This window comes from Amia ocellicauda, chromosome 17, assembly GCF_036373705.1.
Source record: "Amia ocellicauda isolate fAmiCal2 chromosome 17, fAmiCal2.hap1, whole genome shotgun sequence".
Lineage (NCBI taxonomy): Eukaryota > Metazoa > Chordata > Actinopteri > Amiiformes > Amiidae > Amia > Amia ocellicauda.
In genome coordinates this window covers 13,336,223-13,362,504 of record NC_089866.1, presented here as the reverse complement: position 1 = coordinate 13,362,504, position 26,282 = coordinate 13,336,223, and the positions used below count along the sequence as shown (strand labels likewise).

Genomic DNA, 26,282 nt, shown 5'->3' with positions numbered 1-26,282 from the left:
TTAGAACACGTTGCATACTGGGGTTTGTAGTTTTTACCCCCGCATCACGGAGAGCGCTTTACGACACTGACGTATTAGTGTTTGCGACACATCGGGACGAGAGACGGTGAAGACAAGGCGCTGAATTTGTTTATATGAGGTGCTAACGTGTATGTGAGTAGAGAGAAAATTATACTATAAAGTAAGTAAACGACATCTGTTCTAAACCCTTTTGATTAAATGTGCGTGGCGATATGTATGGGGGTTTGTAGTACGTAATATCGCAGGCTAATGAAGTATTTATAAATACAATATGAATCCGGGAAAATAAGTTTCCCTCCCGCAGGATGAAGTGCTGTTTCTCCGATTATTAAAGCGAAAACTCACTCTGTCTTATCTTTTCAGTCTTTAACATCTACATCTAAGTTCGTTACATGAGTTACATTAATTAAGACACTTATATTTAAAAAAAAATGCTACTTCTACTTTGAAATACTTTAAGTTTATTATTAACATGAGAACAGACAGTTTTTCTGCCAGCACACTGACTAGTCATTGGTCACCAATTTATCATCATACAAATGCTACACATAGCCCACAATTAAGCCGATCTCGCAACCCTCTACCACAATCACTATCTTGTTGTTATTGTAGAGGTAAGGCATTTGGTAATGATAGAGGCTTGTGTTGCTTGTTAGCTCAAAAGGGGGGAGTGGATATGGACTTCCTCACCTGCCCTTACACAAATATGTCATGGTCCCTTTGTAAGTGATAGTTAACTTGAACAAGAGTATTCTTTCAATAGCATAATGTTATCTTGTAAGAAAGTTCACAAACGAGATGAGGCCATTTGACTAATTCTGCAAATGTGTTCCTAGGAGGACGGCCACACAGAAACACCAGCTGTCATTGTGGTGGAGAGAGTCGTTGATGCCATGCTTCTTGGATGCCATAGGTCCTCCATGCAACAGCAGACGCTCGTACTTGTGGGATGCTTTACCACACTGGAAGGTCGTTACTCCGCTTTGGATTAAACGTGACAGTTCACAGGAATCGCAGATTGCTCTGTAGCCACATCTCTGCTGACATGATCCGAAGAGCTCAGATCAAGAAAGTCCTCTGCGTGGCCGAGAAGAACGATGCGGCCAAGGGGATAGCACAGATCATGTCCAATGGGAGTATGAGAAGGGTGAGTGGTTCACTATATCAGACATCATCACTCAGAAATCCAGCTGTGTGAGTTCCCAGCTCCCAGCCAGTACTGTGTGTGTGAAGCTTATGTCAAATTGTGAGTTTGGAAGCCTTCTGCTACTGTGTCAAATAATCTAAACAATAATCAAGCATTAAGAGGTTTCCTGTTTCTGTTTCATACACTTTTGTAATGCAAAAACAAAATAAAATAATTTTCAGACAAAATTAAGAATGTTTTATTAAGTGTAGCTGCAAAATAAAAGCAATTGTGTTTCATAGTCCAGTCTACTAAGGTGTGAAACACTGCATGATTAAAATAGACTGTGAGATCTTGTAATCCCATGTATTTTTATTAGTGTTTGTATTGATATGTTTTGTTTTCTTATTTTTTCACAGAGAGAAGGTCACTCAAGGTTTAATAAAATCTATGAGTATGAGTATCACTTGTTTGGACAGGTAAAACATATGTATTTGCTTACCCTTTATTGTTTAAAATGTATGAAAATACAAACAGTGCCAGATAATATCCAGTATGACATTTTAAAAAGTATGCTGGAAAAACTAAAAGAATAGCTATTGCACCTCATTGTGGAGGTGTGGAGTATTGTGCAAACTACAAAATTGCCTAGTTGTAAACTGTTTTTTACAAGGAAGATCATCGTAGATCTGCTTTTCCCAAAGTGCTGAATTGTAACTTTTTTTGGCTGCAGTTTTCTCTTGTTTAAAACCAGACTTTCCATTGTTTCTACAGAATGTAACTGTCTCAATGACCTCCGTCTCGGGACACCTTTTAGCACTGGAGTTCAAAGCACCTTTTCAGAAGTGGTAAGTGGGTTGTATGGAGGCTACAGGAGGTCAGAATCGGTAGCATACACTGCATTATTAATATTACTCTTAATTTAAATGTGTGTTTTTTGTTGGCCTGTGTGATTTATGTGCTTTAAAATGTTATGTTCCTTTTGATTACCAATAGTGGAAAGCCTGTGTTTGCAAGAATTAAAACAACTTTCATCTCATTGTGTGTTTGTTTTTCTTACATAAAACTGAGTTTGGACATCCAACCTAAATATGCAGGTTGAGGCTTATGTTCTTATTTTTTTGCTGACTGTCTCTAATCATTCTCACATCTGTTAATGTTTTTAATAGGCACAGCTGTAATCCAGTCATGTTATTTGATGCAGAAGTGGAAAAGTATTGCCCCGACACTTTTGTGGACATCAAGGTAAAATACTTCTTTAAAGTTGTATGTAATGCTCAGGTGCATTTCCCCCTAACTATATGATAGGGTTAAATGTATTCAGGTACTTCATTACATAAGAATGTGTACAAAGTAGAGGAGGCCATTTGACCCATCATGCTCGTTTGGTGTCCATTAATAAGTACAGTGCATCCGGAAAATATTCACAGCGCTTCACTTTTTCCACATTTTGTTATGTTACAGCCGTATTCCAAAATTGATTAAATTCATTATTTCCCTCAAAATTCTACAAACAATACCCCATAATGACAACGTGAAAGAAGTTTGTTTGAAATCTTTGCAAATGTATTAAAAATACAAAACAAAAAAAAGCACATGTACAAAAGTATTCACAGCCTTTGCTCAATACTTTGTTGAAGCACCTTTGGCACCAATTACAGCCTCAAGTGTTTTTGAGTATGATGCTACAAGCTTGGCACACCTATTTTTGGGCAGTTTCTCCCATTCTCCTTTGCAGGACCTCTCAAGCTCCATCAGGTTGGATGGGGATCGTTGGTGCACAGCCATTTTCAGATCTCTCCAGAGATGTTCAAATCGGGTTCAAGTCTGGGCTCTGGCTGGGCCACTCAAGGACATTCACAGAGTTGTCCTGTAGCCACTCCTTTTGTTATCTTGGCTGTGTGCTTAGGGTCGTTGTCCTGTTGGAAGATGTACCTTCACCCCAGTCTGAGGTCCAGAGTGCTCTGGAGCAGGTTTTCTCAAGGATGTCTCTGTACATTGCTGCATTCATCTTTCCCTCGATCCCGACTAGTCTCCCAGTCCCTGCCGCTGAAAAACATCCCCACAGCATGATGCTGCCACCACCATGCTTCACTGTAGGGATGGTATTGGCCAGGTGATGAGCGGTGCCTGGTTTCCTCCAGACATGACGCTTGCCATTGAGGCCAAAGAGTTCAATCTTTGTTTCATCAGACCAGAGAATTTAGTTTCTCATGGTCTGGGAGTCCTTCAGTTGCCTTTTGGCAAACTCCAGGCGGGCTGTCATGTGCCTTTTACTGAGGAGTGGCTTCTGTCTGGCCACTCTACCATACAGGCCTGATTGGTGGAGTGCTGCAGAGATGGTTGTTCTTCTGGAAGGTTCTCCTCTCTCCACAGAGACACGCTGGAGCTCGGTCAGAGTGACCATCGGGTTCTTGGTCACCTCCCTGACTAAGGCCCTTCTCCCCCGATCGCTCAGTTTGGCCGGGCGGCCAGCTCTAGGAAGAGTCCTGGTGGTTCCAAACTTCTTCCATTTACAGATGATGGAGGCCACTGTGCTCATTGGGACCTTCAATGCTGCAGAATTTTTTCTGTACCCTTCCCCAGATCTGTCCCTTGATATAATCCTGTCTCGGAGCTCTACAGACAATTCCTTGGACTTCATGGCTTGGTTTGTGGTCTGACATGCACTGTTAACTGTGGGACCTTATATAGACAGGTGTGTGCCTTTCCAGATCATGTCCAATCAACTGAATTTACCACAGGTGGACTCCAATCAAGTTGTAGAAACATCTCAAGGATGATCAGTGGAAACAGGATGCACCTGAGCTCAATTTTGAGTGTCTTGGCAAAGGCTGTGAATACTTATGTACATGTGCTTTTTTTGTTTTGTATTTTTAATAAATTTGCAAAGATTTCAAACAAATTTCTTTCACGTTGTCATTATGGGGTATTGTTTGTAGAATTTTGAGGAAAATAATGAATTTAATCCATTTTGGAATAAGGCTGTAACATAACAAAATGTGGAAAAAGTGAAGCGCTGTGAATACTTTCCAGATGCACTGTAAGTTATCCAAGGATCCTATCCAGTCTATTTTTGAATGTTCCCACATTTTCAGCTTCAACCACATCGCTGGGGAGTTTGTTCCAGATGGTGACAACTTTCTGTGTGTAGAAATGTCTCCGTCTTGAATGCCTTGAAGCCCAATTTTCATTTGTGTCCCGGGTGCATGTGTCCCTGCTGATCTGGAAAAACTCCTCTGGTTTGATGTGGTCGATGCCTTTAAAACTCACAAAATGCTTATAGGAAAAACTAAGGGGAAACCTCTCTTAAGTTGTTTTTTTACAACCGGCATTTAATGTATATCGCATACAGTAATCTTAATTGGTTCCTGGACAAAGTGTTTTTTTTTTTTTTTTTTTAGTAATGCAGACTTCAGTTTTTGCAGTTCTTATTGATGGACACACATAAATTATTATGTATATGTGTATATATATATATATATATATATATATATACATATACATTTTTAAACCCAAAAGCCTGTAACTCTTTTTCTTATTTGAAATGGACATTTATTAAATGTTTTATACCCTCCACATTTCTTAATCAATTAACACTTCTTCGTAATGCAGGGGAGATGCAAGCTGCTATCACACAATTTCGGTAATCAAACCAAATCCACAGCGCAAACGGCACAGCCAACCACAACAGTCCTCAGCCGCTCCTCTGTGAATCCAAAATCAGGTTTGCCCTGACACAGCCCAGATCATAACCAGTGATGCCTAGGCTAGTGAAGCCTTTTACTGGTTGCGGCAGCTTGGAGCCCCCTCTGTTATCTGTGTCTTTTCTTACTAGAAAGTCCACCTTTGCCGTCTCTTTTTAATGGAGCTTTTGAGTTGTGTAAGATTGACCTGTGACCTTTCAACAGAGGACTCTGGAGAGGGAGGTGCGCCAGTGTCAGGCTTTGGTCATCTGGACTGATTGTGATCGGGAAGGAGAAAACATTGGCTTTGAGGTCATTGATGTCTGTAAAGCAGGTAATCTTTTTATATATATGTATATATATGTGTTTTCTTGTCTTTTCCATATTCTCTTCCAATGTCCTTCTCTTGCTTAAGAAAAATGTCAAAAATTACAGTGGTTTAAAGTGGATTTGGCACAATGATGCACCCTAAATATTCCTACTATCAATTAAATGGAGAGTATATGGAAAACATTTATTATTGTGCAGATTGATAGTTTGACTTGAGGTGATTTTTGTGAGGTGAGGTTGTGGACTGACCACCTACTGATTGTGTATGTGATACTCTCACCTCTGTTCTTGTGAAAGTGAAAGTGTCAAGTGTTGCTCTATAGTTCTCACAGTAAACAAGATAAGAAGAGTTGAATACAAAATGTATAGTGCTATACAAATTAACATTAATTGTTTGTTTTTTATGCAGTGCAAGTTATTCAGCAAATTTGCCTTCTTATTCAAATTAAGTAATTAACACCAGAGAAGGAATGAAAACCAGAAACCCCTTCAGCCCTTGAGGACTGTAATTGCCTACTGATGCTCTAATACATGCTAGGTGATATATGAAATGGTCATAAAGCAATTTGAATGTCTATAACAAAAGGTTGATGCCACATCACATCACTTTCATGTAATGTCAAATGTTCCCTTGTTAATAACGTTAATGTTATTATGTATGAGAAAGAAATCTGTTTTGCAGTAATCCTGAGTTGTTGAATATTTTCTTTGTGTAGAACTAAACAAGTCATCTTCTTAGATCAGCTCCGAATGATTCTGTATTGTGTTAGCTATTGATGGCATGAAGCATCTGTGCATCTGAATATCTGTGTTTTCCTCTGACATCAGTGAAGCCAAACGTGCAGGTGTTCCGAGCTCATTTCTCCGAGATCACCCCCAACTCCATCAGGAGAGCCTGTGAAACCCTGACTGAACCTAACCTAAACATCAGTGACGCTGTGGATGTGAGACAAGAACTGGACCTTCGAATTGGTAAACTGGGCCTCTGTGTTCCCTCGGCCTCTACAGCACACCCTTAGTACCACTTCAGTTTCCATAGGACATAACAACCTATGAACACAAGAAAGGCTAGTTGGCCTCCTCTCATTTGTAACCTGTTTGGTTCCATTTGGTGATCACTCCTTTTTCCATGGGTTTCTTGCAGCTGTTTCTGATCCTAGGGTGTCTGCTTTAACAGCATGGCTGGGTAACATGTTTCAGACTCCCACAACACTCTATGTAAAGAGGTGCCTCTTGTTTTCACTCTTCTCCTTGTGCAGCACTATTATCAACCCTGGGGTTTCTCAACCATTTACATAAGCACACTGTATATCATTCTGTTCTTGCCAGTTCAATCTGTTATGGTATGATATTGTTTGTCAGTCCATTTCCCTGTATCCAGTAAGTTGACCAGTCCTATTCGCTTCCTCTTCCAGGGGCATCGTTTACCAGGTTCCAGACGCTGCGCTTACAGAAGATATTTCCCACAGTCCTCGCTGATCAGCTCATCAGCTATGGCAGCTGTCAGTTTCCCACTCTGGGCTTTGTGGTGGAGAGGTTTAAAGCCATTCAGGCCTTCATTCCAGAGACCTTTTATAAAATTACAGGTACTGTAATTCAAAGTATAATACATTTTACAACTTCCAATTTATACAGGTCAGTACAGTAAGTGAGGTCATACATCTTGGAAAGTAAAATCTTAGTGCTGTCAAGATGTTAGGTCACAGTCAAGGGCTACAGGAAATGCAGCAAGGAGGAAATCAATAAGTAATACAAGTATTAGTAACGCAAGAAGCATGGTAAAATGTTGTGAAGTGCTATCTTACAGGGAATTAAAAGGACTAATATTACAAGTACTGTCTGAATAGATGTGTCTTGAGTAAGCGCCAGAAGGAGGTCAAGGACTCTGCTGTTTTGACTTCGGTGGGAAGGTTGTTTAGGGGCCAGGGATGAGAAGGAGCGGCTCTGGAGGAAGGAGAGAGGAGATGAGGCAGAGTTAGTCTTCTGGCACTGGAAGAGCGCAGTGGTCTGAAGGGGATATATGGGGAGACGAAGTAGCTTAGTGCCGTGTGGTCAAGACAGCGGTAGGTGAGGGTCAATGCCTTGAACTGAATGTGTGCCGGTATCGGGAGCCAGTGGAGGGAGCGGAGCAGTGGAGTAGCGTGTGCGAATCAGGGCAGAGAGAATACCAAACGAGCCTTAGAGTTCTGGATGAGCTGGAGCGGTGGGTAGAAGTTGCAGTAGTCCAGGCAGGAGAGGACCAGTGACTGGACGAGCAGCTGAGTTGAGTAGTTGGTGAGGAAGGGACAGATTCAGCATATGTTGCTCAGGAAGAATCTACAGGTGTGTGTCAGCATGGTGATGTGCTGGGTGTAGGAGAGCGCAGGATCGAAGGTGACTCCTAGATTTTTAGCGGAAGAAGAAGGAGAGAGTGTGGTGGATTCCAAGGGGATCGAGATGGAGAGATCAGCAGAAGGTGAGGAAGAGTGGGGGAAAAACAGGAGATCCGATTTGGAGAGGTTGAGCTTGAGGTGTTGCGAGTACATTCAGTTGGAAACAAGCACGATAAAGAAATGTGCATAGTAATACAACAAATACATTGTAAATTGCCCATAAACAAGAGTGATTCAGTAGGCATGCAGAATAAGACCTCAGTCGACACAGGCATTAGGGATGAGCATTTGAAATAATTTCACTAGTTGAATATCTGTGTAATCCTTTTTAGTATGTCTGAATATCCGAATGGGAAATAAAGTGCAATTTAATCTAAACCAATATAAGGGTGCTCATTGTGTAACATACCATGTCTGTCATGAGCAAAAACATCCAGATAAAGCAATTATCCTGTTGAAATTGCAAATACTTGTTGCTACTGGTTCCTATGTTTAGTTTATTAAAACATTTAAGCAATTTCAATCAACATGCCTAAGAAATAACAATTATGCTACATTCTTTATTTTCCACAAAAGCAGAGCATTGTGTTGTTTCGTAGCAGTTTTATGAAAGACTACACCAAGATGATTGATACTGGGCAGGTTTTGTCCATGGGCATCTAGCACTCTAGTTCAATGGGGACTCCTGTAGACATGGTTGTGACCTAATGAGAATAGTAAAGTAGAGGTAGGCCGAATGACTAGCATCCAACATCATATCCAGCACTTATTTGATTTTGTATTAGAAGATAAGAAAGTTTACAAACGAGAGGAGGCCATTCGACCCATCGTGCTCGTTTGGTGTCCATTAATAACTGAGTGATCAAAGTCCAGTCTATTTGTAAATGTTCCCAAATTTTCAGCTTCAATCATATCACTGGGGAGTTTGTTCAGATTGTGATGCTTCTCTGTGTGAAGAAGTGTCTCCTGTTTTTTGTCTTGAATGCCTTGAAGCCCAGTTTCCATTTGTGTCCCCGGGTGCGTGTGTCCCTGCTGATCTGGAAAAGCTCCTCTGGTTTGATGTGGTCGATGCCTTTCATAATTTTGAAGACTTATGCTGGCATTGGACATAAAACAGCTCCGTGTGTGAACTGGATTCTTAGGCCTGTCGTGTTTCCCACAGTCACTCACCAGACTGATGAGGAGGAGGTGGATTTCAGCTGGAAAAGACATAGGCTCTTCAACCACACTGCTTGTCTGGTCCTGTACCAGATCTGTATGGAGGTGTGGACTTCTCTCCCTGTGTTTCGCTTTGCTATCGTGGAATCTCTCTCTGTACAGTATGTGTGTGTATATATATGTATATATATGTATATGTGTATATATACATATATCATGTGTCATGTGCTTCCACAGGGACAATTCATAATGGACACACGTGGTGATCCCCATGGTACTATCTGCATGCTAATTACTTTGTGTGCTTCAAGGTGCCCAGCTTAAACAATACACTTATTTGAATTGACCAGCTAACTTCATAAGCAATCTTTAAATACTTATTTTACAAGCTTTTACAAATCTCATGCAGGAGGAAATTGTCAGTGCCGGACTAGCTAATGACACAAGCATGTGAAGCACATTACATATTATGGATGGAGGTTTGCGGCCCCTGCCTTTTAGTGTGGGATCTAGCAATCCTTTGGCAAAATCATCCATTATCATCAGCCTGGTTAAAATGCATTAATTTATACTATATAGTTGGTAAAGTGATTTTTTTATTGAAAGTGATTAATTATTTAAGGAGGACTCGCTGTCTGTAGAAAACATAGCGTTATATATATATATATATACAGTGAGGGAAAAAAGTATTTGATCCCCTGCTGATTTTGTACGTTTGCCCACTGACAAAGAAATGATCAGTCTATAATTTTAATGGTAGGTGTATTTTAACAGTGAGAGACAGAATAACAACAAAAAAATTCAGAAAAACGCATTTCAAAAAAGTTATAAATTGATTTGCATGTTAATGAGGGAAATAAGTATTTGATCCCCTATCAATCAGCAAGATTTCTGGCTCCCAGGTGTCTTTTATACAGGTAACGAGCTGAGATTAGGAGCACTCTCTTAAAGGGACTGCTCCTAATCTCAGCTCGTTACCTGTATAAAAGACACCTGTCCACAGAAGCAATCAATCAATCAGATTCCAAACTCTCCACCATGGCCAAGACCAAAGAGCTGTCCAAGGATGTCAGGGACAAGATTGTAGACCTACACAAGGCTGGAATGGGCTACAAGACATGCAACATGCAAATCAATTTATAACTTTTTTGAAATGCGTTTTTCTGGATTTTTTTGTTGTTATTCTGTCTCTCACTGTTAAAATACACCTACCATTAAAATTATAGACTGATCATTTCTTTGTCAGTGGGCAAACGTACAAAATCAGCAGGGGATCAAATACTTTTTTCCCTCACTGTATATATATAGCTTATATATATATAGCTTTATATTTTGTTACAAGATTCATGTGATATAATTGTTTATTTTTGTACAACAAAGCTATTCTCTTATTCCAGGATCCCTTAGCCACCGTTACTGAAGTGAGTACTAAACCGAAAAGCAAGTGGCGCCCTCTACCTCTAGATACAGTTGTAAGTATTAAAACCATAAACCTAGCTTTGCATTTTAATCACATTAATTGTTTTTCAAATGTATAGATTTAAATCGTCTTGAAAACGTATTCCAATTGGATAAAAATGGTCTAATGTGATTCAAATTTCAGGGAACCTCTGTTTTGTTTTTTTAAACAGACGATTCTTTTAATTTTCTTCAAGTATTTAATATTTTTTAGCAAGGAGGCCTAGTTTACTTTTCTCAGAATTGTAAGACTTTAGGACTCCATGTTTGGGCCAGCCTACCTGCCAAGTTCCTTCAAAAACTGTGTACAAGTGTACCTAGAAGGCAAAGGGTGGTCACACCAAATATTGATTTGATGTAGATTTTTCTTCTGTTCACTCACTTTGCATTTAGTTAAAATAAATATAATCTATTAACATGTCTATTTTTGAAAGCATTCTTTACAGCATATTTTCACACCTGTACACACAGTATATATATATATATCTATATATATATATATCTTAATTTTTTTTTGTTTTTGTTTTACAGGAACTTGAGAAGCTAGCTTCCCGTAAACTGAAAATAAATGCCAAGGAGACTATGAAAATAGCAGAAAAGCTGTACACCCAGGGGTAGGTTAATGTTATTTTTTTTTAACTGAATTGTTCCGAGCTTGTGTCTGTTTTTTTGTGGATAATCGATAATCTAAGCAAGCTTTTATGTGGCTTGTGAAAAGTGAAAACTGTTGGGCTAGTACACACCATTGTGTAGTCATAAAAATAATGTACACTGAATTTAGTTAATTAAATTTTGTCTGTGTGGATAATGTTTTGTATGATAAATCAGGTAAGTGTGGGCAGTCAGGGCAGAGTATTTAATTATCTAGTGCTTTATCCCAAAGCACCATCCAGACAGGAAGGGACTCTCCCCTCCCTCTGTGCAGCTGTAAAGCTTGAATGTAACTGCACTATATTTGTAGCTGATCAGTGTGTCGTGTTGTGTATCACAGGTTAATCAGCTACCCCCGTACTGAGACGAACATATTCCCCAAAGATCTGAACCTCACCTCCCTGGTGGAGCAGCAGACACAGGACGTCCACTGGGGGCCATTTGCTCAGGGCATCCTGGAGAGGGGGGGGCCTACTCCCCGGAACGGGAAAAAGAGTGACCAGGCCCACCCTCCCATTCACCCCACCAAGTACACCAGCAGCCTTCAGGTGAGCCATCACCTGACGTGGGCTTCCTCATGAAAGCTTGCTATGTTATACCATAGTAAAATCACAGTAAAGTGGGAATAAGCATAGGCATAGAAAACCTGTAGCGAATTTCAATTAATGGACAGGTTTCCAGAATGGAACCCTTGCATAATTCAGAGAATGTCTCTATAGTGGTCGAATTATTTTGAATACATTATTAATTTAGTATACAAAATGAATGTGTTCATGGAATTATATAGAAGATGCCATCACCAAACTTATGATTGATAAGAAAGTTGTTTGCTTGCAAAATAGTTTTGAGTAGGTAGTGGGGAGTTGGGTAGCAGCAGCCTTTGTGTTGTCGTTCCTTGATTAAGTTTGAATAGAATGCATTTCCTTTGTAAATCTGCAGGGAAACGAGCAGCGCTTGTACGAGTTCATTGTCCGCCACTTCCTGGCATGCTGCTCCCAGGATGCACAGGGGCAGGAAACCACTGTCGACATTGACATTGCCCAGGAGAAGTTCTCGGCGCATGGCCTCATGATCATTGCCAGAAACTACCTGGACGTTTACCCTTATGACCGGTGGAGTGCTAAGGTAATCTGTGGTTTTAGCACTAGGAGACAATGTGAGAACTGGAAGGGCTTAGTCCTGTCCTGATACCTTTAACCAGAGGGAATAACCATTGGACTACCTTCACCAGATTAAAATGTGTTCTGTCTACATCAAATCCTCTGATTGACGTGATGGTGAGGCAAATATAAGCTGCATGCTGGAATAGTTCTTGTTGAGTGACTGTTCCCGGGCCTGTGCAGATTTACTGACTCCCCAGTGTGTCTGTCCATGCAGGTTATCCCAGTGTATGAGCGAGGGGCCCAGTTCCAGCCCACAGCCATCGAGATGGTGGATGGGGAGACCAGCCCTCCCCAGCTGCTCACAGAGGCAGATCTCATCTCTCTGATGGAGAAGCATGGCATCGGTGAGAACCACAGCTCCCACTTTCTAGTTAGGTGTAGATCTGCGCTTGCTATTGCCACACTCTTGGCATGCTTAGCTTTTCAGTATGCCATCAATGAAAGGTTGTGTGTCTTCTGTATAACATCTTGTATGCAGTACAATTATATATATATCAATCTATATATATATCATATATATATCTGAAAAAGAAACAGTGACACAAAAACAGAGATGTGTCTATCTAGAATGGATGAATTCTACAAAACCTGTATAGTAGTGATGACAGCAGTGAACATGAAGAAGAAGGAGGTCTTAATTACAATGTGAAATCCCACATGTGATTCTGGAAGAAGTAGCTTTTGCCATAAAAAATATGAAAAATTTGAGAAACAGCTGGAGATGATGGAATCACTGTCGAGTTCCTGAAAGAAGCTGGAGAAGAAACGGAAGTCTTACCAATCTTTTCACAAAGTCTTTAAAGAAAGAATTAAACAAATCCCAGATAAATGGAACAATGGAATTATCATTCTCCCTCACAAGAAAGGAGACAAAAAAGATCTGAAGAACTATTGGCCCATTAGTCTACTTCCCACGGTATTCAAAGTATTTACAAAGGTATGATGGATAATTTTCAAGTAATCCGAGAAGTAGTTGAAAGATGCAGAGAATCTGAGCTTCCTATGTGCCTGAGCTTTACTGACTACAAGATTATTATATTTCTTAGCAGACACCCTTATCCAGGGCGACTTACAATAGTTACACTATATCGCTTAATTTTTACTAAAACTACCCATATATACAGCTGGGTTTTACTGAAGCAATCTAGGTACAGCACCTTGCTCAAGGGTACAACAGCAGTGTCCCCACACCTGGGATTGAACCTCCAGTTTCCAGGCTCCACCAGTTTTAAGGGTCTGAGTTCCAATGGATGGAAGATGGGAGTTTTGCATTACACCCTAATATCAGTTAGGCTATATGACTTAGGAATTGATGTAAGTAAATCTTGGGTAAAAGCCCCATGTTTAAATCCATCTCTCTGTTTTTTGTTTTGTTTTGTTTTTTTATAATGTTTCCCTTCAGGCACTGATGCCACACATGCTGATCACATTGAAACGATCAAGTCGCGTATGTATGTGGGGCTGACCGCAGACCAGAGGTTCCTGCCTGGAGAGTTGGGCATGGGCCTGGTGGAAGGTAACTGACTGTCATTGTTTCTGTACACTTGAAGAACATTTCACTTTTGGATCACCTGTCCCAGCCCATTGTGTACCACAGGACCCACAGACAGGCAGCACACCAATAGTGTCCATTTCACCTCATATTTTCAAGGTTGTATTTTAAAAATGTCAATCACAGTGTACAATTATTTGACCAATGCCTTTGTACAAGACGAAACACAATTGGCAAGTAACTGGGAGGGAAGAAAGAAAAAATAATTCTGCAGCATATTTGTGCACATTATGCTGTTAAAATGAACAAATATTAAGTTACATTCTAAACCTGGACCCCCCAGTCCTAGACCAAATAAAAAAGTTAAACTGACCTTTGAATTGCAAATTACAAACTTCTACCCTATTGGGTTTGCATTAATAAGTAGTAGAAAGAAGCTTCTGCGAATAAATGAAACTGCTACAAGGTACAGATTTGTACTTTGCAATTCATGGGTTTTGGTCTAATGCCTATTGCAGGTTTTCCAACTCTCTTCACATTACTCACTGTCTCAGAACTGGGAAGAGTAGTTAACTGGTTCTGTTCAGACCTTAATGGGCTGAATTAGATACTGAAGAGCTCAGGTGGAGAAGAATCTGATAACACTGTGCACCTGACCAAGGCTGGAGAGACTTGGTGTAGAATATATGACTAGTACTAGTACATTTGTGTGCTGCGTTGCTTTAAAGCTAAGACATTTCTTGTCAAAACAGCCCTTTTGTGTGGATTTACTGAGACAACCCTGTGCGTCTTTCCCTGCAGGTTATCCCAGTGTAAGCAGGGGAAGGTCTTTTTCATTTGGCCCATTGAAATGTTTTGATAGCTTTCATACCCAATCCTTATCAAAGGCTATGTCTTTTCAAACAGGCTTTGGGAAAAGGACGGACATGATGCATCTGCAGACACTGGACAGGGAACAAAGCCCTCTCTCTCCTCAGTGAATATTGTGCTTGTCATCACTGCTTTACAGGCTACGACTCGATGGGCTACGAGATGTCCAAGCCTAACCTGAGGGCAGAGCTGGAAGCCGATCTCAAGCTGGTCTCGGAGGGCAGGAAGGACAAATTCACTGTGCTGAGATACCATGTGGAGAAGTACAAGCAGGTCTTCATTGAGGCCGTGAGGGAGGCAAAGAAGTGGGTCAAAAAAATCTCCTAGATTCTTTTACGAAGGGGAGATCCCCATTGCAGCCATTTCCGCTAGTCAGTATCTGTCACGGGTTTGAGTGCATAGATGGACCTAGAAAATTGTATTCAATTACGTGATATTATTAGAATGCATGTTATACAGACCATTAAGCCCACGACTGCTGGAATTCCATATACCTGAGATGAACTCGGTGCTTTAAGTTGACACTAAATCAATTAAAAAATAATAATATATATATATATATTTTTTTTTAAGAATGAAAGCTTAAGATCTATGTATTAAAATAATAATAATAATAATAATCATATACTTTAGGCTATGTACTTTTGGTTTCAATAACTTACATGAAAGTCATTATGCATTATGAAACTGTTTTATCTGGACTTTATTTCTGCAGCATATAATGATGATTATTATTGTAACAAACCCTATATGTATATTTATGTATATAATACTAGGGCAGGGGTTTTCAAACCGGTCCTGGAGTACCCCCTGCCCTACTGGTTTTTGTTCCAACCTAGGTCTTAATTACTTAATTGAATGGTATATTGCTTTGTTAGGTCAATTAAGGATTCAATTAAGCAATTAAAACCTCGGTTGGAACAAAAACCAGCAGGGCAGAGGGTACTCCAGGACCGGATTGAAAACCACTGTACTAGGGTATCAGAATAATTATAAAGGGAGTCATTCTCCTCTGTATTTCAGTGTTATACTATTTGGAACATTATTAGTAGTAGTAGTGGTGGTAGTACATTATTATCATTAATATCATTATTATAATTTGTTCCCAATTAATCTCAAACTTCCGGATGAAAACTGCTTGGATTATAACTGCTACTGGGAGATCACAGCTCTGTTAGTGTTGAAGTTTAACTCTATTTGTTTAACTGTTCTCTTCCAGGTTGGACGAGGCATTGTCCACCTATCTGGGCCAGGCCCTGGAGTTTACCCCGCAGGACGAGATGGCCCTGGAGCTACCCCTGCCTGTGAGGAAGTGTCCGCAGTGCAGCCGGGACATGGTGCTCAAGAAGAAGAAGGACGGGCGAGGGTCAGAGACTGGCAGACTGGCTCACTCAGTATTTTTACCTCTCTCCATAGTAGCATGCTTTATTTAATCACCCTTTATTATTATTTCTTTGCTCTCCCCTAGGATGTACCTATCGTGTGTGGGTTACCCCAGCTGTAAGGCAGCCCTGTGGTTCCCTGACTCCGTCCTGGAGGTCAGTCGAGACGAGAGCATCTGCCCTACGTGTCGGCCCAACCCTGTGCACAAGTATGTCTTCACTGTGGCACGTCCTCAGCGTGCTCAGCTGTCTTAGTGGCCTCACCTATGAACTCAGCTTCCTCTTTCTCTGCTTCGATGAACTGTCAAAATGTGTCACTAGTTTAGAGCACTAATGTGCTTGATTGTATGCAGGGAGCGAAATTACACCCAGATAGCAAGACTGTCCTTTTTAAACCCTAGGGATTGGTTCAGTCATGAAAGGGCTAAATATTAACAACAAACTTTCCTGGGGAAAATGTGTTATTTCATGTAATTTTTTGTATGGTTATTTTGTTATCATTGTTGTTTATATGTAGAATGTTGTATTATAGTTTTTGTAAAACAATGCAAGTTGCCCTGGATAAAGGCGTCTGCAAAATAATGTAATAAATATTGTCACGATCAGTGTTATTATGTAGCTATGATTGAATATATTACAATACTCTAATAAGCCATTAATTGTAACTATACAATAATATAAATCATATATTGCACCACAGGTGAATTACAAATATAGTAGCCAAACTGTGGAATAAACAGCATGTATTTAGGATTTTTCTGTGTCTTGCATTTATCACCCAATAGATTGAAATTTAAATTCAAGCGAGGAAGCCTCCCTCCCATGATGCCCCTGGAGTTAGTGGGCTGCATTGGCGGCTGCGATGAGACACTGAGAGAGATCCTGGACCTGAAATACCTTAGGGGAGGGAGAGCAGGGGCTCAGCCAGCCAGCAACCCTCCCTCGGGCAGTTACCTGCGGGACAGCCAGTCCCAGAACCAGCCTAGAGTTCAGCCGCCACCCCGACCCAGACCAGAGAGCAGGAAACCAGTGGCCTCCGTCACCAGCTCCCCCTGGGCTTCGCATCCACCAGCAGTAGGAGGAAGTGATGTAACGGTCTGTAACTGTGGGCAAGAAGCCATTATCTTAACTGTACGCAAAGAGGGACCCAACCAAGGCCGGCAGTTCTACAAGTGTAACACGGGCAGCTGCAACTTCTTCCTGTGGGTGGACCAGCCAGAAGAACGAGGCGTGGGAAACAGGAACGCGACCTCCTGGACCCCTCAGCCCCCCCGGCCCTCTGTGGGGTTCGGTGGAAGCTCAGGGTCTGGCTCTAGTGGTTTTTCACAGCCCAGTGGCAGCAGCAGACTGGGCAGCGGCGACGGGGCGGCTACGCTGTGTAAGTGTAACGAGCCGGCTGTCACACGGACAGTGATGAAAGACGGTCCGAACAAGGGCCGTACCTTCCACACCTGCCCCAAGCCACGGGAGCAGCAGTGCAGCTTCTTCCAGTGGGCAGATGAGAACATGCCACCAGGTACAGTATGTTTCCTTTTCAAATTGTGGAAAATGTAGACTGGTATAAAGGGCTCAGTTTGGTTGACCCTGCATTACTAACTATTATAAGCTAAATTAACGTACAAGGTTTTAAAAACACTAACATACAATGTTCTTCACATAAACAACATCACAAGGGTAGCATCACTACTACAAGCTATGATGGTATGATGTAGTGTCACAGGTATCATAGTAAAGTAAATTTTAAAATACAGCAGTTCATGATCTTCATTCCAGTTATTTGTGTCCAAGCTAAAAACTACATTTAAGCAAGTTTTACAGGCATTTGTTTAAATTATTTTTTATCTTTGTGGAAACCCTTTTTTTTTTTTTTTTTTTTTCACACTCATACTATGCCTAAATCTTTACTTTGTAAATCAGATCTTTATAGGGAGAAAACCTTTATCTTGGGATTTTGGAGTTCTGTGCAGATTTGATTCTCTTTCATTCGTTTCTCCACTCCAGGGGGCTTGGATTCTGTGCCTCAACTTGGGGGACAGAAGAGCAGAAGGCCGGGAGGGGAGTCTTACAAAGCCCCTGTGGCCAAGAAGCAGAGAACATGTGGAGTGTGCCACCAGCCAGGCCACACCCGGACCACTTGCCCACAGAACAGTGACAGATGACCGCATATGACCCATCCTTGCCCTGCTTTGCTCAGCTCCCCAGACTCTTAGAGTGCATGAAGTTACCCTGTTTTTTTATTTAAACAGTATTGCAGATCTGCTTTTAGCCTCATGAAATCTGAACAATGTTAGGACTTTTAAATCGATTGCATAGAAATGAAACCATTTCCAAACCTTCCATCTCAAAACAATCCATCGCATTTTGGATGGAGCTACAGTGAGGTCAACACATCTGATTCCGAGGGTTTGTGTAGTGGTGGGAAAAGCAGGAGGTTCAACTTTCAGCTACAATGGTGGGATGTTCTGTAAAAGGCCTTCCTAATAAGCTGAATAAGGCTGTTACTTAATTAAGACTGTTAATACGAAATATATATAGTTTCCAAGTGCATCAAACCAGAATACCCAAATGGTTATGATCAGAATGGAAAGATGCAATACCCTCATCATTGTTGTGGTATGTCCCCCCACCCCCCGAACTCCCCCAACATGTGCAGTGTTGTGGGGTTTCAGGGATTTGTGATCAGTTACAGATTACAGCATGTGCAAGGTTTAAACCCAGACCCTTTATTTTTATCCCAGCATTTTCCAAAATAAGCCATCTTAATTTTTCCATTTTATTCTTGTTTTTAGAATTGATTGATGACGGATTCCTCCTTCCCACCCATCTCACTGTGATCTATTCATAAAGACAAAAAGCTCTTTAGAGGGTTCTTGTTTCCTATCACAGTGAGATGAGAATTATTTACACAACTCCCTTCTTGCACCACTGAGCTCTCTGAATACAAGTTTACAGCCAGGAGTAAAATTTATAAAGTAGTTTGGAACACTGTAAATACTGTATATTTTATATTGGTGTGCATCTTTTATATCAAATCTTAATAAATGTATAACAGAACAAGAGTAGAAGACCTTTCTTAAATACTGGCAGTTCAATTATAGTAAACTAAATGTAGAAAGAGGCAAATCTATATAGTAAAATAATTATAAATTAATTACTATGTTAATTACTAGAATTACTACCTGCAAAAAATATGCTGGAATCATTCACAACATAACAAGGCTAAATCATGGGGATACCTAGTTAGGGGGGATGCTAATAAAATTGGTATTCTTCTGAAGACCAGCTAAGAACAAATGTATAGATCTTTTATTTATGTATTTGTAATTAAAATAGCAAGTTTGAGAAGGTAACCTATATAAAAAAAAAAAAAACAATAATTGAAGAGGGGTTGATTAAAAGAAACAAGCATTTTTGTCAAATAAATACATCTTTATTGAAGTTCTTAAAATACTCATTTGTTTATAGAAATATGAACATGGCGCACAACAACAAGCTGGGCGTACCGTCCCATCCTTGCATGAATGGGATCTTTAGTATTCCAGATCACCGCAGTGCAACACCCTTTGCATAGAACAGTGTTTGGCAAAGTGCACTAAGTGTTGACATAAAAAAATATTACATTTATGTGGAAGAGAAGAGACTGTCATCTAGTATTCAATACATACATAGAAAGGAAAAAAAATGTAATTTAATAAAGAAAAATTATGTACACATTTCAAAATACTATACGTCTGTGCCCCCCTCCCCCGGGTTGATTCTGCAGTATCATTCAGATGCCAGAGGTAGACACAGTATAATACAGTTCAATCAAATTCATCTTATCCAAAAATGTAATTTTCATTTCATAAATAACAGTAAATGTGTAGTCTGCTTTTTCACAGATTCATCTTGTATGAGGTTTTTGATTAAATCGGTAGAAAAATGTAAAAGTGCAACACAAAAATACAGTGGGTTCTTTAAATGACAAAATAAGTTTTTGTAGTAGCAAATGTATAATGTATGTTTATCAGTGGGAATAACGGTATACTGTTTTACTATTTGTCTGCATTATTCTTTAATACTTCCTAGAGTAAGAATAACTCCCTATTCAAAAAGCATTACTGAAAATCAAGACTGCAATTGAAAGAATATGTTCGTCTTAGCGATTACTAAGCATAGGCATAATAAACAATGTGTTCGTCGACAACAAAAGACTCGCCCTATAGTATTCATGTTTGAAGCAGTATCTCTGGCTCAGACACAGCGCAGTACAGCGTAAACCCAATGTCATCAATTTCCTCTTCTGAGCAGTCCGACAGCAAGTTCACCACCTTGTTGAAGTAGCCGGGCAGGCAGCCTTGCTCCAGGTAGCCAATGAGCTCCGAGATCACTTGCTGAAATCGGTCGGCGAAAGCAGCTTCCGTCCAATCCGATTCCTTCTCGCTCAGGTGTAGAATGACGTTAGCCAGGTGCCTGCCGGTCAGCTTCCTGAGGGCCGGGCAGTCTCTGCACACCGCCTTGAGGGTTTTCAAGCAACGTTTTCTGACCCCACAGTCAGCATCATCCAAATCTGCAAGCTTATTGGTCTCGGAGGTGTAAAAGCTTTGGTACCACAAATTGTCAAAGTTTCCAGTGACCTCTAGCTGCGCTGTGAGAATGACGTCGTTGACAATGATGGTCGGCAAGATGTTAATAAACAGCTGGCCGTGCTCACTGTGAACTTCAAGTTTGAGTTCCTGGGAGCCCATCACTGGCCTGACTGTGCACTCCAGCATGCCATCCAGAGCAGGCCAGTTCATGGATTCCATCACGGTTTTGTTCAAAGTGTTAACAAGCACCTTAGAAGAGAGGTAGCCCCCAATAATGAATTTGTCCCAGAAGCTCCTACCGCGAGGGAAGTATTCCAGGTTTGTCCGCCGCACCATCCAAAACTGAGGGTTGCTCAGGATGGTCTCCTCTCCTGGAATGAGGGTCCAGAACTTGTCCTCGATCTGCAGGGGCACCAGGAGACAAGCGTGGTTGGCTGCCACCACCTGTAGACCGTCCAGCAGGGAGCCACCCAGGTGCATCTCTCCCAGGGGCATGTCTGGCTGCTTGGCACGGAGGAATCCCTGGAGCTCTGTGCAGATCTCCAGGGCCTGCTGTTTGACGCGACTGACATCGTCTTCAGACAGAGCCACGTGATTCTGGTAATACTGCACCAGTTTCTCTTGAAGAGTGACGCAGAGCTGAACACGTTTGATTTCAGGTTTCAGCTTCTCTGACACAGTTGAGGGCTTGGGGCCTTCTGTTACAAATACAAACAGATGTGTTTGAAGCTGAAGCAGATTATTTTCTTTACATACACACACACACACACACACACACACACACACACACACATGATCCAAACCACAAATCATAAACTGTTCCAGGCATGTTTGTCAAAATGTGTACAAAACATGTTTTATGAAATTTAACAATTTCTTCAAAGGTATGAAACTGTTCAAACTTGCAGAATAGCACCAATGGCATTCAATGGATTGCTCTGTACCATTGTAACAGCTTAGTATGTGGATAGGCCTTCTGAGCTACAGTCAGAAAAACAGTGATCATTTGATGGGTTTCCAAAAGCACAGAAGGAGATCTAATTTAAAGAAGAAATCGTACCTTTCTGTGCTTTGCTGGCAGCCGTGAGCTGTTTGATCACCACACCCTCCAAGCCCTTCCTCAGGAGCTGTGGCGAGGCGCTGACCAGGCCCAGCTCCTCCCAGCCCTCTGGAATGCTCTTGTCTGGCTTCTCATCATCAGGGGGACGGCCAGCTCGGTCAATCAGCTGCAAGGACACAGTTCAGAAACTAGATATCAAAGGAAAGCCTTTACAATTTAGAGCGTTGACAGAAAACTAATATGTAATTAGACTAATATATCAGATTACTGAAATCTCACAATTTCCCCCTTACATATAGCTGACATTAATTTCTCTCAGCTATAATCCAGAATCATACCTGAATCACTAATCCAAATCTCACCAAGGAACACGCAATTGGGAAGTGCAATGCTTTAATAAGGCAAGATAATGTGAACACTGCTCTACACAGCAAATTGTAAGGATAGCTCTACACTTAGATTAGCAGCTTATACAAATGTTGCACTTTTATTTGTGCATTTTGAGTGATGCTCCTGAAAGGAGAGTAGGAAAGTCAGAGGAAATCTTGGGAGAAAAAAAGAAACCCTAAATATGTGCTATGTATTATGCTTTAGCAATGGTTATACACTCACCTAAAGGATTATTAGGAACACCATACTAATACTGTGTTTGACCCCCTTTCGCCTTCAGAACTGCCTTAATTCTACGTGGCATTGATTCAACAAGGTGCTGAAAGCATTCTTTAGAAATGTTGGCCCATATTGATAGGATAGCATCTTGCAGTTGATGGAGATTTGTGGGATGCACATCCAGGGCACGAAGCTCCCATTCCACCACATCCCAAAGATGCTCTATTGGGTTGAGATCTGGTGACTGTGGGGGCCAGTTTAGTACAGTGAACTCATTGTCATGTTCAAGAAACCAATTTGAAATGATTCGACCTTTGTGACATGGTGCATTATCCTGCTGGAAGTAGCCATCAGAGGATGGGTACATGGTGGTCATAAAGGGATGGACATGGTCAGAAACAATGCTCAGGTAGGCCGTGGCATTTAAACGATGCCCAAGTGGCACTAAGGGGCCTAAAGTGTGCCAAGAAAACATCCCCCACACCATTACACCACCACCACCAGCCTGCACAGTGGTAACAAGGCATGATGGATCCATGTTCTCATTCTGTTTACGCCAAATTCTGACTCTACCATCTGAATGTCTCAACAGAAATCGAGACTCATCAGACCAGGCAACATTTTTCCAGTCTTCAACTGTCCAATTTTGGTGAGCTTGTGCAAATTGTAGCCTCTTTTTCCTATTTGTAGTGGAGATGAGTGGTACCCGGTGGGGTCTTCTGCTGTTGTAGCCCATCCGCCTCAAGGTTGTACGTGTTGTGGCTTCACAAATGCTTTGCTGCATACCTCGGTTGTAACGAGTGGTTATTTCAGTCAAAGTTGCTCTTCTATCAGCTTGAATCAGTCGGCCCATTCTCCTCTGACCTCTAGCATCAACAAGGCATTTTCGCCCACAGGACTGCCGCATACTGGATGTTTTTCCCTTTTCACACCATTCTTTGTAAACCCTAGAAATGGTTGTGCGTGAAAATCCCAGTAACTGAGCAGATTGTGAAATACTCAGACCGGCCCGTCTGGCACCAACAACCATGCCACGCTCAAAATTGCTTAAATCACCTTTCTTTCCCATTCAGACATTCAGTTTGGAGTTCAGGAGATTGTCTTGACCAGGACCACACCCCTAAATGCATTGAAGCAACTGCCATGTGATTGGTTGGTTAGATAATTGCATTAATGAGAAATTGAACAGGTGTTCCTAATAATCCTTTAGGTGAGTGTATGTATTGTGTAAGCCATGTGTTAATTTCTCCTAGAACTGTGTGTCATCCAGTAGTTTTTATTTTTCTTTCCTCCACACCCAATGGTTTACTTTTTGTATTATTAACACAAACTTGTGTTGATTAATTGTGTAAAGCACTCTGTGGCAACTCTTTGGCCTGCCCTGGTATCATCTATGAATTGGTATTCAATATCACAATAGTCTTAATAAATGGAATCGCAGTGCCTCAGTGAGGTCTACTCACACGCTTCACTGCCAGTGTGGCTATTCCCAGCACTGCTGCTCCCCCTACCCCCAGCACCAGCCGGGCATTGGCCAGCAGGAAGTCCACCACTGCTGCGATATTGGTTTCCCCTTTGCGCTTTCCACGTTGCTCCATTATTCCCTCAATCTTCCCAGCAGCCCCTGTGAAATAACAATGTTTCACGAAATGCTGACACTACTCCACAAATCTGACCGGTGCCACAATTTCATGGCCCCAAGCAGAAAAACAAAACAAAATACAGAAGCAGATATACCATCAGACATTTTAATACAACTCATTAGATCACAATCAGCCATTTTGTAATGTTCTCATTTTAAATTTGGTAGTTTAATCACTTAATCAGCCAGTTCCTTTTGTATTAAAAGCACATCGAACATGAAAGTTGTTACTGAAGCATGCAGTAGAACTACACAGAGAGCTCATCCAGATAATGTTTTACTGAAGGAGGAGACTAGATCCGAAATACCAAAAATCACAAGGGGGACTAAAGGTCGGCATCACTGACGTAATCTGTCTGGCCTGTACTCCAATCAAGGTGTAAACCCACATTGATGGATTGATAAATCAATGTAAACTGAGCTTTTGAGAATTGTGAATATACAAATAAGTGAGAAGACGGATCTTTAATATCTGAAAGCAGTAGATACATCAGTGATCATATTGCAAGAGTATTGGAAGAGTGGCCACGAAGCCAATTTACTGTAGAATCTGCCAATCCTTACTTTTCACCAGCCAAACCCAGTGGCCAGTTGCTTTTATATTTGTTTTAATGATCGTGCATGAAGTTACTTGATGGCTTATTGTAGATACTGCTTTAAGAAGAGACTACATAGCTCTTTTTTGTTTTTATGTTGCCAATATCTGTAGTGACCTACTTATTGCAAGTGACTAATGAGACCTCCTACACAATGTTTACCTTATCAATATTAAAATTTGCAATAATAAAATGAAACCCAACCCTTTTATCACTGATATTTCTCATATTTCGTAAATTACGTATGTCAGTCTCAGTGTGGCACCAACCAGACTGTGCCTGATACAAATCTATAGATTCCATCCCCAGACAGCACTGAGGCAGAAAAACAAGGGTGTGCACTTCTTAACAATCCAGCAGATTTAGTCAGTCTGACCAACACAACTTACAAGGCAGAAAGGACACTCTGCCCTTTTACTAAACTTGTTTCATAGGACGTCCTGCTAAACAGATAGGAAGGTTTGTTTTTTCACCATTAAGGGAGTTAATCTAAAACTAGTGCTTTTATTTGCAACTAAAAAATAAATATAATATATTAAATTTAAACTAAACTTTACTATACACTAAAATACATCAGAATAATATTTAACACTGTAACGTTATATATTTGTCCAGGTTTACACCAAAACTATGAATCCAGCTGACGTACTTTCCTTAGGCCTATTCTCAAAATGATACCAGTATGGAATTAGTGAGACATACAGCTTTGATACCAGCACGCAAAACGCTTGCTTACATGAGGAGCATTGCTCTGGCTGTTCAGATTATGCCAGGAACAAGTAACAGCACTGTAATTGATTTAAGATTTCTGAAACATTGTTTCGAGATACTGATACATATGGGATATAACTAAGTAACAATACTTCTCTGCGAGAGGTCACACCTGGCTGTGCGCTGGATGTAACTGATCTCCGGGCTGCAGCCACTGAGCACAGACCAGTCTGTCGCATCGCCAGGAGTTATTTAGAGGTGCCTGTGTCACAGCCTTTAATACCACCACTCCCACGATCAGGTTTTAATATATAGGCTATTGCGTGCATTCAAGGTTAAAATAAAAACCCTTTCAGGCCAGTCGCAAAGATTGGTTTAGTGCAGTAGACTAACCCTAACTGCAGAACGACGAGAATAAATCAGTCATTACTGTACTGTCTAACATCTGCTACTCCACCACTCTGCCAGATGCGCAAAACGAGATTGGTAATTCCAATGCAAAACATGTTTTTGGTAACGGTTATGTGACGCATTTCACGGTTAGTAAAGGCGAACTTCATCACACTGCCATAGATATTACGTCCCCAAGATATGCGTATAAAGATAAACGAAGTTTATGTGAAACACAAGCCGCGCGTCGACGCATGCTAACTTACCTCTTGAGTTTTGTTTGAGCTTATTTTTCAAACCATAACTTTGAAATCAGTCGCAAAGTTTACCTTCTTTCCGTCCTTCCTTTTCCATTCTGTCATGCACCCCGGAGCTGGTTACCTACAGCCAACCAAACCGAAAACACGGGCCTGCTGGTGACACTTGGTTGGGCCAATCGCTGCTCGCAAACCTTGTATTACAGTGGCATCTGAAAATAGGACTGGCATCGCTCTGGGAGGGATTTAAATAAGAAAGGAAGGGCATGTAACCAAATGCAAACCTGCAACCCGGAAGGTCGTGTTCCTAGCGCTGATATCCGCAGTTGTGTGCAGGTCTGCGCTGCTCCACCAATGGGAGTGGAGGAAATCTGCAGATCTGCGGACATCTGCGCTACAAGAACGCGACCACAGTTTTGATTGGCATATGCCGAACACAGACAGTTCCGTTCCGTTTTAGTTATAATAAAAATAATAAAAATAATAATCATCATCATTGTTGTTATTATGCATGGATGGTATATACAAAAATATGGTTGATAAAAACTTTAAACAATTGTGGGCCGAGCTAACATTTAGAAAAACTACACTTTTCCACTAAGCACAGTTTAAATCACTTATCGCCCGCGTTAAGTAATGTGATTATTATAACACCTATTTAAAATAATGTATTTTCGTTAAAGACTGTTTAAATGAATCGCGTTTTCTTGGTTTGTTGTGGATCCTAGAAAGGGTTAAGT

At 41.0% G+C, this 26,282-nt stretch overlaps 2 protein-coding genes across 4 annotated transcripts; one reads left to right on the top strand and one right to left on the bottom strand.

Annotated features, from left to right (window-relative positions):
- The first annotated feature begins 62 nt into the window (after positions 1 to 62).
- top3a (DNA topoisomerase III alpha) lies at positions 63 to 19,591 on the top strand. Its single transcript, XM_066689387.1, has 20 exons — positions 63 to 181; positions 858 to 1,168; positions 1,567 to 1,626; positions 1,922 to 1,995; positions 2,317 to 2,392; positions 5,059 to 5,167; positions 5,992 to 6,135; positions 6,579 to 6,749; positions 8,698 to 8,798; positions 10,091 to 10,165; positions 10,683 to 10,765; positions 11,143 to 11,350; positions 11,742 to 11,927; positions 12,180 to 12,309; positions 13,368 to 13,481; positions 14,467 to 14,632; positions 15,547 to 15,693; positions 15,796 to 15,918; positions 16,495 to 17,225; positions 17,711 to 19,591. The coding sequence occupies exons 2-20, from the start codon at positions 971 to 973 to the stop codon at positions 17,866 to 17,868; spliced, it is 3,054 nt and encodes a 1,017-aa protein (XP_066545484.1). The 5' UTR covers positions 63 to 181; positions 858 to 970; the 3' UTR covers positions 17,869 to 19,591.
- A 106-nt stretch (positions 19,592 to 19,697) lies between these two features.
- Positions 19,698 to 25,839, bottom strand: mief2 (mitochondrial elongation factor 2). Of its 3 annotated transcripts, none has more exons than XM_066689391.1 (4): positions 25,615 to 25,839; positions 23,410 to 23,570; positions 21,338 to 21,503; positions 19,698 to 20,972 (listed from the first exon to the last, which is right to left on the bottom strand). In XM_066689391.1, the coding sequence occupies exons 1-4, from the start codon at positions 25,637 to 25,639 to the stop codon at positions 19,918 to 19,920; spliced, it is 1,407 nt and encodes a 468-aa protein (XP_066545488.1). In that variant the 5' UTR covers positions 25,640 to 25,839; the 3' UTR covers positions 19,698 to 19,917. The 3 variants fall into 3 exon arrangements, with proteins under 3 accessions (XP_066545488.1, XP_066545489.1, XP_066545487.1); XM_066689392.1 differs by having other exon boundaries at positions 19,698 to 20,975; positions 25,552 to 25,838; XM_066689390.1 differs by having other exon boundaries at positions 19,698 to 20,975; positions 25,615 to 25,838.
- Positions 25,840 to 26,282: the final 443 nt, after the last annotated feature.

Bases quoted from the DNA above. Each gene is read 5' to 3' on its own strand.
- mief2 (XM_066689390.1), bottom strand. From the start codon at position 25,639: ATGGAAAAGGAAGGACGGAAAGAAG. The intron at 23,571-25,614 runs GTAAACTTTGCG...GTTATTTCACAG, and splicing joins AAAGGAAGGACGGAAAGAAG to GGGCTGCTGGGAAGATTGAG. The intron at 21,504-23,409 runs GTGAGTAGACCT...GTGTCCTTGCAG, and splicing joins CCACACTGGCAGTGAAGCGT to CTGATTGACCGAGCTGGCCG.
- top3a (XM_066689387.1), top strand. From the start codon at position 971: ATGCTTTACCACACTGGAAGGTCGTTACTCCGCTTTGGATTAAACGTG. The intron at 14,633-15,546 runs GTGGGTCAAAAA...GTTCTCTTCCAG, and splicing joins GCCGTGAGGGAGGCAAAGAA to GTTGGACGAGGCATTGTCCA. The intron at 15,694-15,795 runs GTCAGAGACTGG...GCTCTCCCCTAG, and splicing joins AAGAAGAAGGACGGGCGAGG to GATGTACCTATCGTGTGTGG.